This window comes from Amblyomma mixtum, chromosome 3, assembly GCF_055824585.1.
Source record: "Amblyomma mixtum isolate Tamu chromosome 3, ASM5582458v1, whole genome shotgun sequence".
NCBI lineage: Eukaryota > Metazoa > Arthropoda > Arachnida > Ixodida > Ixodidae > Amblyomma > Amblyomma mixtum.
This window is the reverse complement of record NC_143014.1, coordinates 25,954,744-25,971,922: the sequence shown is the minus strand read 5'-3', so window position 1 is coordinate 25,971,922 and position 17,179 is coordinate 25,954,744. Positions and strand designations below refer to the sequence as shown.

Below are 17,179 nucleotides of genomic sequence, written 5' to 3'. Positions count from 1 at the left end.
TTGCCGGGAGGCTAGTGCAAAAGTGCAGGAGAACTCGTGCAGCACGAAGTCAAATCGAGTGCGAGAGTGCTGCACCTCCTGAACTGGTGCAGGAAGTGCCGCCAAATAGAGGAGACCATGCATGGACGACATTACGTTGTGGGTTACCAGGGGCAGTGATGGCCAGCTGGGAGAGACGTTGCAGCGGGCAGTAAACGTCATAGACGAGCTCGCTGGGGAGGCAGGGCTATCTTGCTCACAACCCAAGTTGGAGCTGTTTGTGGTGCAAGACACTGTGAGGAATACACGCAAAATGCTATATCCCGCCACCTCTGCTGGGGGTGGCCTACTGAAGGTGCAAGAGGTTGTACATCAAACCTCTCCCGAAAAAACATGCCCTCAGCACATCATGAGGAAAGAAGAAAGGCGAGGGCCAAAGCACTCTACACCAAGTATGGGAGATATGAAGGTGCGGCCTACGTGGACGTTGCTTAGTATGGAGACAGGGCAGCATTTGCGGTAACGGTGATGGACACGCGGGGACGGTCGGTCGCTTCCGAGACAGTCAGAGCAAAGTCCTCCAAGACGGCAGAGGAGACTGCAATCAGTTCAGCAAATAGCTAGCACAAAGGCTGATCTGATTTACAGCTATTTGAAAATGGCCATCCGCCATCTCGCGAGGGACAGGATATCATCTGCGGCAGCTCGGCTCTTTAGCTGAGGCAGACTTGGAGGGATGAGAGGGGTCAGAGTTCGCTGAACTCATCTGTGCCGAGTCTTTCGTCCCGAAGGCGAGAAGAGGTGGCAACGAAGCACACAAGAGGCATGCGGTTTCACGGAGACGGCGAGCGCGGAAGGAAATGGGGTGCATTTCAATGCAAGGCAGTGTACCTGCGCCAAAACGTACTGTAACTCTGACTTTTCTATTGTAATACTGTAAACAACTGGCGTTTCGATGACAGGCAAGGCGCCTCTCATTATACATAAGCCACCGCAGAGTGCATATCACCAGATATGCACTCTGTTGCCGTTTCTGGGCTCTTATTGTTTCGCCATCTTTGCAGTCTTGTTCCGGGCCCATCGTACTGCAGGCGCAGCGCAGTTCCCGCTGCGGCGTGTTCGCTTTCCCGTCTAGACTTTGTCCCAACCCATGCGTTCATTGGCGACATGCCAAGGACGGCACAACCAGGCTGAGCTCGTGAAAGTGGTCGCCGCCCGTCGTCTGTGCACGGCGCGGCGAAATTTAGTCATGAGGAGCTTGAGAATGTGTGCAATACAACTGACCCATTCCTCCAGCATAGTGGCAATACATTCGTGATTTTTTTGCTGAAATTTGATTTTCCGGACTGCCCGATTTTTCGGTTGTTTTCACGGTCCCTAGAGAGTCCGAAAAATTTGTCATCGACTGTAGGCCGCTGAATGCTGCTGTAGGAATCCGCAAGGGGTGCCGCCATGCGTATTCCGCTTTCACGCGATGTTCTGGCTTTTAAAATCTTTGTTCTCTGGATAAATGGCTTATTTGCTACCACGTGACACTAACTTATCAATCTAGCCTGAAACCTGGTGTTGCATGGCATGAATGTGTTCTGCTTAGTTTTATAGTATAGAGCAGTAGTTGACTTGTTTGATTTTGCCTTGTACGCAAAGTCTTAGTTGCCGTGCATGGATTCCAGCTTACCGATAATGTTAGTTTGGTGTGCAGCACACTTTTTTGAGCTGCAAGTTTTCCTTTTTCAAAAGAGTAGACTCGTGGGGCTGACAATGTGCAGCTGCTGCCGTTGTATACTGGGCATGCTGTGCTTCAAATCAGCCTCTAGTTTTTGCGCATTCTTTTTGCTGCATGAAAGTTCTATAGTTCTGTAACTTCGTGGTTTCTCCTAGATTTCAAATGCATTGACCTGTTTAAGTTCCTTGGCAGCCTGGCTGGTAAGGGGCAGGTGGCGTCATGCGTTTCTTGAACGGCTGTGGTGTTTTTGCCCTGTGCAGCCCCTTAAAGAAGCTACTGGATGGGCGAAAGACTCAGGACAAGCTGCGCTGGGTGAATTCACCTAACACTTACCAGCGAGTGGAAGTGCTCGAGACAGGCACTGCAGACCCCAAGAAGATCACAAAGGTAGCCCAGTAGCGGCCGCTAAAGCAGCCGCCGCCAGACACCTGCCCAGCACCTGGGCACAGTGCGCTTCCTGTCGGCTCTTTTGCGGCTCTCTTGGTGGTGGTGGTGGTAGAAGCCTGGCTTGTAGCACAGGCTATTCCAGGGCATCTGGAGTCTGACTTCTTCCCAGCTTGGGCAGCTTGTGCAATGCGGAGTGTTGCACTGATTTATCTGTTGAGCATAAGGCGTGGCCGCTCGTGTGTACCTTTTTTTTTTTTTTTTAAATTCATCCGGAACCTGCTGCTACACCATTTCTTATGGCCCCCAGTGGTGCTTGGTGGGTGGTCGAAATTTATCTGCAGCCCCCTACAACGGCTTCTCTCATAGCCGCAGTCGTTTTGGGACATTAACTCCCATAAAAACCTCATTCTAAAAATCTCGTAGTCTAAACAACTTCATTGGCAACCTCTGCAAGTTTGTCATATTGAAAATGAAAGTAAAGGCATACTGTACAAAAGCTAGAATTTATAAAATGCATTGTTAAATCTTGTAGAAACTGCTTTCAACTGCGTGCAAGTATCAGTGCACAGTCCTGTGTTTACCCCCTCATGTTCCGTGCTCAAGAGAAGGTGCCACACTCTGTCTTCTGACCTCATCTCTGCTCACTCACGCTTCATTCCCTTTGTGCAGCCCTGCACCTTAATAAACTGTGCTAAGCTATGCTATGCTCGTACTTCCTTGCTGCAGAATACACAGCCGGGCGGTGTCGCAAGGCTGCTTGCAGGCATGAAAGGAGTAGGAGTGCACAGAGGGGTTCTTCTTGCAGCTTTTGAGTGCAAAATCAATAAAGTCAGTTCCTGATGACAAGTATTACTTACACTGCCACAATCCTTGTGTTGTGACTTTTTTGCTTGCAGTTAAGGGCGCTGGTGTGCTCGTGTGCCATGTAAAGATCAAAGGGCAACTTGTTTCACTTTGTTTGTATTGATATTCCATCTCTTAGCGCCAATAAAGTTGCATTGTCACATGCAGTACTATATAAGTTGCCCGTTTTAGCCTAATTGGTGCCAGACAGATGCATCTGATTGGAATTGCAGCCTTAGCTGTGCTTGTGAACGTGTCGCATGGTGTGCCTGCTGGGGCGCAGTGAGCTAAATGCTTCCATTAAAGAAAAAGTTCCTTTTCCTTTGAAAAGGGGGTAGGGGTGCTGTGTGGTGATGGCTTATCGTAGAGGAAGAAGTCAGGCTTCAGGTTTGTCTTGCAGTTTTTCGCCTCCTGTGTTTTTCTTTTCGCAAAAATATTGAGCAGGCATATTGCCTGGTATGTAAACATTGGCTTGTACTATGACACTTTGAATTGTGTGTGTTTAAGAATGCCTAAGAATATATAGTGCAACACATTAAGCTACTTTGTAGCTGCTTAGCTAGAGTTGGTCGTTTCCTGTTCCTGTTCCTAATGTGCATTTTCTCGTGTTGCGTTTGGGTTGTAAGGGCTTTTTTACAAATTGCTTACCTGGCGGCTAAATATACCAAAGGAAAGCATCCAAAAATGGTACCAGTGGTGACCTGCCAACCTGTTTGGTGGTAGTTGCACATTGAGTGGTTGTGCAAAATATTTGAGGTTTTCTTCATTTCATGGAATACTTTTGGAATGTCCACCTGTTCAGCTAGAGCTGTTCCTGTCTTTCATCCAGAAAGGGCAACGCATAAATGGAGACCTCATTCCAAGCTTTGGAGTGTGCATACCGATGAAATTTTAGGTGTGGTTGTGATGAGACCTTGCATGGCACTGATCCAGATTTCTTTTCACTGCACCTTGAGCTCTTGGAAGTCCCGTATTTACTCTCATAATGATCGCACCCCCGAATTTTGTTGGCAAAATTCAGTTTTTTTTTATTCCCCGTGTAATCATCGCACCCCGAATTTGCCGCGGCAATCTGTCGACGATGTCGAGTTTAGCCGATGATGATCATACTTGCTTATCTGTCTGACATATGGCACGTGCAGATTAGCATCTTGCTCTGTCAGCATTGCAGCGGCAGCCGCCTGTTGGTTGACCTGCGGTCACACGGGCAGTTTAAATGCGGTTATGCTTAACCACGGATACCAAACTTAACTGCGGTTATCTCGAATCGCGGTTCGCCGTTGTCGGAAGTATCGCCACCGTTCTGGGTTGCGGTGCAACGAACGAAGTGAGGCGGTGATCCGGCTGAACTTTATTGTTCTCGTAAATAATAAACCCTGGGATACGGGAACGTCAAAAATGAATCCTCCTTGAGGATTGCGGGCCTGTACCGAGTTGCTGGTAGGAGTAATAACTGCGATACAAGCTAGTTTTACGTTCGCAGCCGCATAGCAGCTGCCGCCGTTGCAGCGTGAGTGACCCGATCTGCTTGGCCAGCTCCGCTGCGAAGACTCTGCTGAAATCGATCGTATATATTTCTTTTAATATGAAACAATGAGGTTGTGAGTAAGGCAGCACCATAAGTAGAATATTCATTATAGCGTTGGTCAATTCAAAAGCACCGTTCACTGTGGCTTCGATACGAAACAAGTTAGGCCTAGCTACAACTAGGGAGTACAGAGCGCGGTCGTCCGCCGCGCTCGCGGGCGGCACCATTGCGGTAAGCGCGCAGAATCCAGTGCTCCGAGCGTTGCGAACGTGTCACCTAAGTACATCAACGATGCGTCAGGGACCAGACATTTTTCGGCGTAACGACGGTAAAATGCATAGCTTGAGCACCGCGTGACGTTGCTGTTGTACGCTGTTGCCGCGCTATCGGATGAGATCGAAGGCCGCATAAAAGCGCCGTCGCACAGCACTATACGCACTGCCTATTTTGGTGCGTTGCGCTTGGAACGTGATTTAGTGCGAAGAAAGTACGTTCTTGAAGTGGGCCAGCTCTTACGCTTTTCGCACTCTACCTTCTCGGTTAACGACGTAAGCCGAGATCGGTTCGCGATAACCGCGTTTAGCGGTGTAACCGCGGGTAGCGCGCCCGTGTGATAAGGGTTGTCTGCCTGCGACTTGTTTTCAGTGCTCAAAAATTTTTTGTAAAAAATTTACCCCGCGTAATGATCGCACCCCTAAACTTGCGTCAATTTTTTTGAAAAAAAAGTGCCATCATTATGAGAGTAAATACGGTACTAGCTTGCACTGTTTTTTTTAATTGCTTCGGAGCCTTCAGCTTCCAAATGTCAATCTTGGGTTACCCTTGGATTTTTCTGCCCCTCTCCATGAATATTGGCTTGGTGGAGTACTTGTGTTGCGATGAATAAGAGCATGCCTCTGTGCTCTCTACTTAATTGTCTTGTATTCTCTTCAATGATGACTTGGAGACGAACTGGGAGGATTCTCCTTTCCATCAGCTTGACTGTTCTGGTTGATAAAGAAACGTTAGGCTGGAAGGGCATTGGAGTTTCAGTATTCTTGATTGCCAGTTTATTGGCATTTCTACATTTAGCAGCTTTTCACCTTGGCAGCTTCTTATTGCATGTGTCTTCCGAGTCTGAAACTGTGCTGCCTGGTGTTTTTCAGGCGGGAAAAAAAAAAAAAATTTAAGGGCTATAAAATTTAATGAGCAGGTAAAATTTTCCTAGATATAGCCAAGCACCAGAATAGAATGCGGTACAATGCATTGAGTGTTTCGTTTTATTCCAGTGGCCTTTTATGTGCAAGAAAATTCAGTCACATCTAGAAGTGGTGTACTCTGTGTGCAGCTGTTTTATCACTGCCAGGCAATACAGCAAAGCCTTGTAGAATGCATTTTTTTTTAGTGCGAAATACACAGGACAAAGAAAAGATACACGCAGGACGAATGCAGCATTCGTCCTGCGTTATCCTCCTTTCTTTGTCCTGTGTATTTCGTGCTGAAAAAATGCATTCTGCATACCAAGACAAACTAGCCAGTCTTTCCACTTTAAAAAGCCTCGTAACTTGTATTAATGGACTGGAGGATTTAGTTCAAACCTTTTTTTTTTATTTGAACTGTGACCAGGGGGATATGGCAAATGAAAGTTAGACGAGTTGCTACACGTGTACATTGCGAAAGATGAATTCAGCTTCTGCTCTGGATGTACATTGTATGCAGCATTTTCGGTATTTTTAATGTTTGAACTGTCTGACAAAATCAGTTGTAGAGAGACTATTTTTGACTATGTTCTGTTTCTGCTCGTAGGGTATGTTTTTATTGCTGGTACATTTAAGCAGGTGAAATGCTGCGCACTTTGCATGAATTCCAAAAAGGATGGACAGCTGGGCGAGTTGGTAATAATTCGTTGTGGGTGGTACAGCGCAAACTAGGCGAGGGACAAAAGCAAGAAGGCAACACAGACGAGCGCTCATCTGTGTTGTCTTCTTGCATTTGACCGTGATCTAGTTTGTGTTGTACCACCCGCAACGAATTTCAAACCACACCTCTTGCTAAGAGTCTCATTTCCATTTAAGCCTCTTTGCAGGAAGTGCAAATGCAGGCAGTCATGCAATGCTTCTGCAGTGAAGGTATCGTTTTTCGCTCAGGAGACTCATTTCTTTGATGAGCAAAGGCAGTGGATTGTTGCGCATGTGTTCTGTGTCTATGGCAGTGACTTCTAGCCAATTGCTTACTGGACAATGAAAATGTGGTGGAGCTAAATCAAGCTGCAGTGAATTGCTGCTACTGGTGTGCCTCAAGTGCTCACACACCTTAAAGAGTGTCAGATAGAGAGCTAGCCAGTGCGAATTGCCAGGAGTGCCACATGTACAAGCACGAGTCTCCTCTGTGCTTGTGAAATCTGCAGTTATGTACTTGCTGAAAAACATATTGCATTGCTTTGTTGCCGCCTTTCACTCTCCTTGAAATTGTGAGGTGTGGTTATACAAAACAAGGTCAGATAGCACATTTGTGTCACATCAACACTGGGCCGGGAGAACAAAATAGGCAGGTTCAGTTACTGGATATTTTACCAGTTTCCCCTGTGGCATTTTTCATCTGCTTGTTTGTTTAACAATAATCATTGTGCTGTGGAATAGCACTTGGAAGAATCCTGCTACTTCTCTTCATGCCTCTCCTGTAGGCCGTATATTGAAATGAGCAAACCAGGGTGAGGAAATGAGGCGCTGTATTGGACTAGCTGTGTGTGTTATCTGTCACTGGCGAGTTCAGTGCAGAACAAGGTGAGGGATGCACCTGCTTGTGTTCTTGTGCGGCACTCCTGCATGCCTTGCATTTATGCACTGCATTCAATACTTATGATCCAGCCAGTGGGCTCCTTGATGCAACACATGTATCCACATCAGACCTTGTGTATGTTGTGCAATGCTGTTGTAAAGTACAGTGCATAGTTAATTGTATCCCTCCTGCGGCGTAAATGCAGCTGGAGATCGCAGAGTGCTTGTCTAGTTATTTTTTAAAGTTTCATGCAGCAAAAAGGTGCTCCGAGTGGTCTTCCAGTGCAGTTACTTTATCTAAACTAGCTTTCTGCTTATGGCAGCTGAGTAAGTGCAGAGCTTTTTGCGAGATTATTTGAGTTTGATTTAAATACTTAAGGACTGCATCTACCATGCAGTTTACTTTTTATGATACTGAGAAAGAAGAAAAAATCCTATAGCTATAACTGATTACCTTATTTGTGCTGTTAAAAAAGAACTGCAAGTACCCATATATTTATCCAAATTTGCATAGTCCGAAAGTAGCCGTTGGGGAAGGTGGGCTCATTGGTGTTTATAGCAGATGCAACTTGATAGTACCGTGCATAGCATCGAGTGGCTGCGCGTACACGGGCAGTAGACTCAAATGCACAAACTCAGTGAGGAAGGTCATAGGTGGCTATGTACTTTAGGTCTCCCTCATAGGCAGGCAGCTGTCAACATGTTTCTCATCGCTGTCACTGTTGCTGTTGCATAACGCCGCTCATTTTTGCAACACATCTTAGGTGATGTCTAGTTTTTAGCCTTTTTGCGAAAGGCAGCAGCATTGTTGGTACTGACACCTTTTTGCGAACTCGCACAGCTTGCCATGGCCTCTGTGGGGGGGCAGACGGAAGTGGCTCAGCGCTGATTGTGGAGACTGCAAGCTTGCATCCGCAAAGATTTCGTTAGGTCTAGGCATTGTTCTATTCGGATTTTACATTTGACACCCAGTGTACAGTTATAAGAGCGTTGCCCAGAGGGCGCCAATTCAGTTGTAACCGATACATCAGAGGTGCTCTATCGCCGTAAATTATTTGCTTTTCTATAAGTGCAGTGCATATTTTGTACTGGTGTGCAAATATTCGAAGAGGAATCAAACACGGAATATGGCAAAAAAAAAAAATTTCTTTAATAGCTGATATTTGTTCAGTATGAAAAAAAAATTTGGCTAAGATAAATAAGCCATCCCTTATTTTTTCAAATTAGCATATGGACTTTGCAACCAAACATAAAGCTAGACTGTCTTGGCACTATGTCAAAACGTGATGCCTGCACAATATTCAGGGTAGCAGTATGCAGACTTTAATGTGGTTGTGGAAGATGAGTGACAAAATAAAATCTATGAAATGACTGGTGGCTGGCCACTAATTAACATGATGGCTAGTGAAACCTTGTTATGACTTAAACGGATCGGAAGAAATGCTCAAATCCTGTGGTGAACGCACCTGGCAATTGTGCAGCCAGTAGCCACTGTCGCCGTGGGCTGGCAGCGAAGCTCGGAAGCTAAAACTACATGGCCTTGCTACTTCTTTTGCCTAGCGACTGGGGCCTTCTATCGGGTGCACACCTTATGTGGCACATTCGTCAGAGGTGCACGAGCTGCAATGCGCCATGCAATGGATTGGATGTTTACTCAATTACTTGCCATGGCGGTGACACACCTTGACTCTGTCCCCTTTCAGAGGGTCATGCAAAATTCCACAGGTGGGCTTTTTCGCATATGATGGCAGACCAAAATGATCCAGTAGCGCTCTCACTAGAGGAGTTGTGAAGGCAACAAGACGAGGGCCATGGCCGTGGGTGTTAAGTACGAAATGCACTACGGAAGGTTGGAAAAAATCCTGCGCTTTCGCACTGCGATTGTCTGCAGTAAGGGGCTGGCACTCTTGATTTCGTCAAATGTGGTATACGGAAAAGCCCTCAGAATTTCACGCGGAGTCCTATGGAGTAGCGTCAAGCCGCGACGTCACACAGATGCGGTGGCACTGGCATCAGCAGTGACCTTCGTTGCGTGGGCAAAAGGCGGGGCTGTCTGCATTGGGTGTGCCATGTTTGCATGTTTTTTAACGTAATTCACGGCGTACAGGAAAATTGAACTTGTTTGACAGGCAGATGCAAAAGTTTTCTTCTGCATTCAGGGAATCGTCCAGGCTTGAAACATGGTTTAATTTACACCAAAAAAGTTTGCTCAGATATGGTGAGGACACTCACTTGTTTCTTGCTGCGTAATTTTCAGTCATGCAAACAGTGGTCTTGGGCATGATTTTTAAGAGTTCTAGGTCGAAAGCTTTCATTCCATTGATGCTTCACTGCGTGTTTCAAAATTAGAGCCGGCTCAGTGTTGAGGGCACCCACCACGACCAGTGCTGAGTGGCAGCTCACTGTGGAACCCCCTCGCCTTGTTTTTGTGTGTGAAGCAAATATCAGTGTTCTGCAGAAACCGTTACTCACCACAGTTATGGTGCGATTTACTAGTACTGTTTGCTGCTTCAGCCTAGCTGGTAATTGTTGAACTCGATGAAGCCGAGAGTTTATATTTTAGTAGTGTTTGTCCTGCTGTAGTGCAGCAATTGCTGTATTACATTGGCTGCACTAAAGTGCACATAGAAAACGGGGAGTAGGCACCAAGTTTTTTTTTACATATAAAACCCTGCAACACTGTTGTTGGAAGCATTCCTTTTGTGAGACATTGTACTGCTACAGAATGTTGACTCATCAGTGGTAGTTCTTACAGAGTAGGTACCTCAGTAATTGTCTAGGTGCAAGGTTTTTTTTTTTTTTTGAGGGGGGGGGGGGGGGGGGGTTGTTGTGCACCATCTATACTGCCGCGTCTGTGTGTGTTGTACTTGTGGTGTTTTTGGTATGCTTGCAAGTACAGAGGGCAAAACGCATGTTTAGAACGACCAAACTGTGTTCCGCAGTTCCGCAGCTCCCAAAGTCGCTGTCTCCAAGAAGGCAAAAAAAAAAAAGACATGAAATCCTTTGAGCTTAGGTGCACATGGTTACATCCAGACCATTTTTAACCTAATGTTATCGCTAGGTATTGCGTGTTCAGCCCGAAACTCGCCCAGATCATGTTCTAGACAAGCGTTTTAGCCCTCTATACCACCTGATCAGAAAAGTTTATCATTATTCATGTGCTTTATTTGCCGTTTTCAAGGGTTGAATTTTTTGGGTCCTTGTGAAGTGTTATGAATTATGTTCAGTAATTGGGGCCTTTTATTCACGGGAGGTTAGCGTGCCACATTTACTGAAGAATGTTAGTCATATGGGAAAGGAGCATTTTGGTGAATGTTTGGTACAGTTCCTGTAATGATTACTCAGTGGCAACTTCTTTAGCTGTACATAGACCATGGGCCTGCATTTTGCCGATTTTTTTCAGAGGTGTCTGCTTGTGGTTTAGTGAACCTTCTGATCTCTCATAATTTGTCTCTTGTGGCCAGCAGTTTTTTTCTTGCCACGTGTGTGTGTTCTGTGAATTTTTAGTGATGCATTTCATATTGCCAATTTCTTAGTGCTGTATTCCACATAGGCTTTGTAGTCATTCCTTTAAATGTGCAATCCATGATGCACTTAGAGGTAAGGCTCATAGGGGCGTGTGACCTGCACTTTGCGTAGTGCCAGCCACCGATGCCTTTGAAAGCATTGTTGGTGCCCTGTGCAAGCACAGAGTGCAGTGGGTGGTGCTGAGGGTTTGCTGTTTGCTATGGCCCAGTGTAGAGCATAAAAAAGAATGCTTATGCACGTCAAAAAACTCCTACCCTCGTACCTAGTCCTGAGAAAGGAGGTTCTCAGTGACTAGTACTGGCAGTTGCCTTTGATATTCGTGAACATACTCGTCACAATGCTTAGTTGGGCAGCACCAGACCATGTAGCAAGCCTGTAAGGGGTTGTGCCCCATGTTAATCTTTATGCCTGCTGGGCGCATCGACATTGTTCTTACAGATGCCCCTGGCCAGCATTATGCTGAGCACAGCACTAACCATACGACATGGTTGCTCAGCAATGCAATGGTGCACTAGAAGTTCGTCAACTACAGTGCAGTCCGTTTGCCTGTCATACTTAGGCTGGGTTACCAAGGAAAAGGCTTGCCTTGTCTTGCAAGAGCAGCTACTACTGCCTGGGCATACATCTCCCTTTTAATTAAGCACTGTTTGAATGTTTATTTACCTGTTTTTATTGCATTAACCTTAGCATTGAGTTGTAACTTAGTTGTACTGGTTTCTCTTTTGGTTTTGACTGTGAACACTGACTTGCATACCCTGTACCCTGCCCTGCATTTTCTGGAAACTGTGTGGTTTTACATGTGTGATTTGTAATCTGTGTGCAGTTTAACTGATTTTTCCCTTTTGTTTCTGTTTGTTTTATAGTGGGTAGAAGTTGGAGGGAGTGGGGAAGCTGATTCAGTAAGCTTGCATCTCTTAATTGCATTTTTGCGCGCATGCCCTGCTTCTTCTTTTTTTACCTTCATCATTGGCATGCTGATTTATTTTGCTCTTGAAATTCTTTGCTGATATGCATGGTTTGTGAGTTTTTTTGTTTTTTTTTACTGCATTATATCTGTAATGCTTGATATTCGACAGACTTTTGTTGTACCTGCTTTCCCGTATTTTCTCACCAGAGGTCATTCACAGAGAACAGTCTTATTTTGCATGAGCTGGTGCACCATGTGCACGTAGGGTTCTGCATCAACAGTAACTTGCCTTCTTTTATTTCCGGCTCTGTGCTGGGAGAGTGTCTTGTCCTGTTTCCTTGCTGGGGGCTGCTCGACCACTGATTGCCTGTTGTTTTCCCCCGCAGTGGGTGCAAGAAGGTTCCCCCTCCCACTCGACCTCCGTTAAAATAGACACATCCCATCAGTTTGTCCCCAAAGGCACTGACCCTGCTGAGTTTAAGCGCAAGCAGAAAGAGGTCAGTCCCTCATTTGTTTCTTCTTGCCGCCGGGGAGGGGGGGGGGGGGGGCCTGGGTTGAGGCACAATTTTGCCTTTAAATTCATTGCTTGCGTGAGAGAGAGAGCGAGAGAGAGCCATCTTGCAGTCATTATTGGAATGTTCTGGATAAATGGGCACATAGCTGGGGTATCTAAGGTGAGCTTATTACTTTCATTTCATTCTTCCATTCTGCAGCGGTGATTGTGCAGCTTATTCGAAAGGGGGCTTTGAGCTCGATGTTGATTGCTAGAATGGCGTAGACTGTACAGTATTCAGTCTTTCTACTATAATGTGGTGATGCATCAATTGCTGACTGAAAAAGTTCGACATTTTTTGCTCTTCCTTTTGACGGAGAAGCTGCGTATGTCATAATCAGTTTCCTTGCTGGGTGGTGTCTTGTGATTTGTCATATAGCAGGGCCAAACCTGGACAGTCACTGAAGCATGAAGTGTTCATGTCTTTCTGTCTGTCTCGGATTTACATTGGCCTGGAGTGTGGGCCCTTCCCTTCTTTTGTCTACTCAGAAGTGGTCTTGTTTCTCCTGCCTGGTGCCGATTTCAAGTAGCTAGTGTGGCATTGGTGGGAACACTGCCAGCAACGGCATGTTACCACAAGCAAAATATCCGCTGATTGTTGAAGTGACTACTTTCGAGTCTAGTTGCACATACTGCTTGTGTGTGCAAGGAAGAGCTATTTTTTTGTCTGGCAGCTGTGTTCGTGGATTGTGAAGTGTGCTTTCTGAATAAACAGCAGCGTATACTCCTGTCTGCTTCTGGTTTGTCATCAGTTTTCTCCACTTGCTATCTGCACCGTGGAACCATAGTCTAACCTATGAGAAGGGCTTGGTGGAATAATGAATTGCATTAGTGTTGGCCTAAATCATTGAGCTTGCTATGCAACTTAGATCGTAAGCTATCGCTTTAAGCATTGAGTAATCTGTCGAACAGTGTGGCCTCTTGGGCATGTTAACTGTATTGTATGCAATCACAGCATATCTCTAAATGCATTTTTGGTGCATTAAAATTGGGCATTTTTTCTGTCCTGCTGCTAAGCGTAATATAGTTTGTGGCATGTGGGTTCGCTGGGAAAAAAAAAAAAAATGCCTGGAAGCGTGGGAGAACATGCATGCTTAAGCAGGTGAAAGAAATACCAGCTCACAGGGTAGTGAGACAATCCACACATCTTTTCGATGATCCTGCACCCCGTAAGACGACTGTACTTGCATGTTTTCCTGTGGTGCTTCAGACCCTCGGCCAGCATGAGAGCAATGTGTGGCACAAGCCTTGCATAGTAGTTGCTGGAGTGGCGCTAGTTATCAAGAAGCGAAGCCCAGAGTACATGCTTCAAGTGTTGTCTGACCCCATGTGGCATTAGAGTTCTCTGTAATGCAACAAGAAACCACTGTGGAATGCTTCAAACTCCGGAGCATTGTGTGTGGTAAGAACCATGTTCATTGGTATTAGTATTTTTTTTTCTTTGCAAGTAGCTCTTAGTTGTGGCTTTTCTTTAATGTATCCAGGCAAAAGAACACTTGGTGTGGTCCAATGCTTTGCAATTATGTTGGAAAACTTAAATCTTGACCAGAGTATGAGTAGTGCTTCCAGTGAAAGGTTTGCTTTGTTGAAACAAGTTTATTTGACTTTGGTTCATTGCACTTCTTTTTTGCATTTCTTGAACTTTGTTACTCTTTTTGGGCACTTACTGGTTTTGTATTGTCGGCTGTTTTAGGATCTACATGTCAGCAAAGCAGTTCGCATGGCATTGTGGTGACAATATGTAGTGAATTAAACCAAAATACCTGTATATGCAGGATTTTTTTTGGTTTACTGTACATTATGCGGGTGGCAAAAATTGTATTTGCAAGAAATGCTCTCTTGCCCTCTCTCTCTCTCACTCACACCGTTCTGCTCAGCCTTTATTTGCAAAATCTAGTCATTTGTCATTTCTATACTCTTGTCATGGGCAGAAGGGTGTGTGACTGTTGGTGCATCTGTCATTCAGTGTTCCAGACGTCTGGTTGGATGGTTGGATTCATAACAGAGACCTTCGTGCACCACATGTTCTAATCATCACCTGCCAACTCGTAACCCTCTTGGGTTCTTACTTGGTTTGGTTGTTCCTTTTTTTTTTTTTGTTTTACAGCTGAAAGAAAACCGTCTCAACTCAAAGATAAATGCGGGACCACAGTCAAACCTCCTGGATGGAGTCACTTGGGAAGAGGTGAAGAAAATGCAGGCAAGTTCTTTATTGTGTCATATTTTAGAGAGTCAGTTAGTTTCAGTGGTAATTTGTGCAAGCCCAATTAATGTATTTACTTGTGTAATTTATCCACATTTTTTTAAATTAAGGCTTCAAACGGGCATGTGCAAATGACATGGGGATTTCACCAACATGCCTTAAAAAGCTCTACAAAGGTGTTGACGCGCAATATGTACCGTATTCGGTCATTCCAGCTCCTATAGGTGACGCGGCGGCAGTACGACATGGCGGACGAGGCGGTGATGCCGCCACTGCCATAGCATATATATGTCTTTAGATGCGAAGCGGCTTCTTGACAGTGTGATATCCTTTGTGCAGTGTACCATCTAGATAAGCAGCAGTTAGTCATTGTCAGATATTAATGAAATCCTATGCTTGAGTTTGGCTTTTTGAACTTCATCGATTCGCACTTCATGGAATAGCAAAAATGCTCGTGATTTTTAACGCATTCCAAACCACTGCAGTCACCCGCGCCGTGCAAGGCGATCACCAGCTTGCTCCTTGAGAGAGAGGCTGCATAGTGCCGCCACCGCCTCTGGAATGAGCGAATATTGCCGCCTACACATCGACCCCCCCCCCCCCCCCCAATTTGTGCAACTTGCTCCCCTCACTGGCCAGAAAAAAAGTCAACTCGGGATATAAGTGGAGGCATACCCCACGTCCATCCTTCCCCACGTTATGTAGTTCCCCATGGGATGGCTTGATGGTGTGTGCACAGCTGAAAGCAATAAGCACAACAGCACAGTCGCAGTGCCAGCAGATAAAAGGCGATAAAACGGCACTCTTGCGTGTGGCCCGTGGCTACAATGGAACAACAAATGCTCGAGTAGTTTCTGAATCCGGTGACATCAGAAATTTGCTCTCACAACTTTTCATCCTGGAAAGCGACCGCTAGTGCAGGCAAGCCGGGTAAACGGTTTGCAATTAGAATTTTTTTGCTTGAACCAATTTACAAACAAATTACTTTTTTTTTTTTAACGTTTACTTGGAGCTGCATGTATCCTGCTGGGCAATGGCGTAGGGCGTGTACTACTGACAGCTAGGGTGAAAACTGTGCTAGATAGACCCTTCATATAGGTTGGTGCTGTGTATACACGTCAATCCCACAATTTCGAATGTTGGTTTTTGTAAGAAAGAAGGTAAACATATATGTGGCAATATACCATATATAGCGACATATAAGTTGACCTTTCTTTATCAGAAATTATCGTGCATCGATCACCTTGAGTTATATTTGGGCTGGTGTTGGCTTTGTACAATGCTTTCTTTTTTTTTTTTTTACTCTTAATTCTGCTCAGGCAAGCGCCCTCTGTGTTTGCACATGAAGCATTTCTGAGTGCTGTCAATCTTTTTGTGTGCAGGATGCTGTAGCAAGTGCAACCGGTGATCAAGTAGTGCTTGTGGGTGCTGCGTCCAAGGGTATAATTCAGCGTGATTATCAGCACAATGCAATGGTCTACAAAACTGCTTACAGCAAGAATCCCTTTGACAACATTACTGACTCTGAGCTTGAAGACTACAAGCGACTGGTGGAAAGAAAGCAGCGTGGAGAGTCAAGTGAGTTGTGCTCCTTTGTGGAGGTGTTAAGCAATGGTTATGACTAACATCAAAGTCTGGAGTGCATTTGGCCATAGTATTTTATAATTAGGCCGTGGGCTTTCCAGTGTTTTTGAAGAAAAATTCTGCAGGTGTTTTTTGGTGTTTATTTCTTTTTGGGAAATCAAGAGTTTTTCAGTTAGTTGTACGGTTCAAACCCTAAAACTGACGATTATCGACTGAAAAATTTTTCAACTAAAAAGTGATAGAAGACCATCAGTTCTTTTTTAGAGCGCAGCTCTTAGGCGCCTGTTTCGGCGTTTCGCAACGTCACCGTCGTCGTTGTCTGTTGTAACCAGGAGAGAGTAAAAGCGTATTCTCCTCCCCTCCTTAGCAAGAAACAAAAAAAAAAAACAGTGCCGCGCTGACGGCTCTCGCCAGTGCGCATCGTAAAACAGGGGAGAAGGAACCCCTGGAGAGCGACTAGCCTGTGCGTGTGGTTGCCCCGTCTCCCTCCGCTCGCCGATGCAGCACGCGGGGGGATTGCTGTCGATTGTTCTAGAATGTCAGAGTCTTTCTACGCGATGTTGATGGAGAGGGCATAGCCAGCCTTGCGTGCGCTAAGAGATGCCCTCCACCTCTTCACTCGCGCTACGACGGCGGCACGACGACAGAAAGTTCCAGATACTCCTCGAAGCCACTCCCGGCCTTCGACCAATGAGGATGCGTGCACAGCGCGAGGAGGAGGAGGAGGCTGCACAGCCAACACAGACAGACAGACGTGGAGCGAGCCTATATAAGAAGGGCGTTGGTCAAATGTTTAGGGGAATCCCCCAAGGTGGAGTAGATTTGTAATAAGGGAGTAATTACTCATTGGCATCCACCCGAGCGGAGCCATGCGGCTACAAAGGAAAGCTATACAGCTTTCTCAGAAACTTCGTAGTTAAAGAAAAATTCGTCCTGGTCCGGGGTTCGACCACCCGAGCCGCCGTTTAAGCTTCAGTGAACAAATTGGTTTTGTTTGTTTGCCTCTCTCTCTTGTGGTAGTGCACTTTAAGTGCAATAATTCTTTTGTAGTTGGTGGAGTGTTTATTGAAGAAGGAATATGTCTGAAAAATAAAAAGCTGTCTGTAATTTTACGCAAATGTCTTGCTTGCATTCTTTGGCTCAATCTATCGAAAAGCTGAAACAGCTGATGAGCTGTGCTCAAGT

At 45.5% G+C, this 17,179-nt stretch overlaps 1 protein-coding gene across 16 annotated transcripts in view; it reads left to right on the top strand.

The window, feature by feature from the left end:
* Positions 1 to 17,179, top strand: part of hts (adducin 1-like protein hts) — an 89,937-nt gene that overhangs the window by 34,190 nt on the left and 38,568 nt on the right. For 13 of the 16 annotated variants that reach the window (XR_016290090.1, XM_089578420.1, XM_089578419.1 and 10 more), the window contains exons 9-13: positions 1,966 to 2,092; positions 11,611 to 11,646; positions 12,041 to 12,151; positions 14,315 to 14,407; positions 15,793 to 15,988. Coding sequence is in view for 15 of the 16 variants with exons in the window: in XM_089578420.1 (XP_089434546.1) it covers positions 1,966 to 2,092; positions 11,611 to 11,646; positions 12,041 to 12,151; positions 14,315 to 14,407; positions 15,793 to 15,988 (563 nt within the window). In the remaining variant the exon portion in view is untranslated. The remainder of the gene's footprint in view (positions 1 to 1,965; positions 2,093 to 11,610; positions 11,647 to 12,040; positions 12,152 to 14,314; positions 14,408 to 15,792; positions 15,989 to 17,179) is intronic. The other 3 variants (XM_089578414.1, XM_089578410.1, XM_089578418.1) reach the window with 2 other exon arrangements.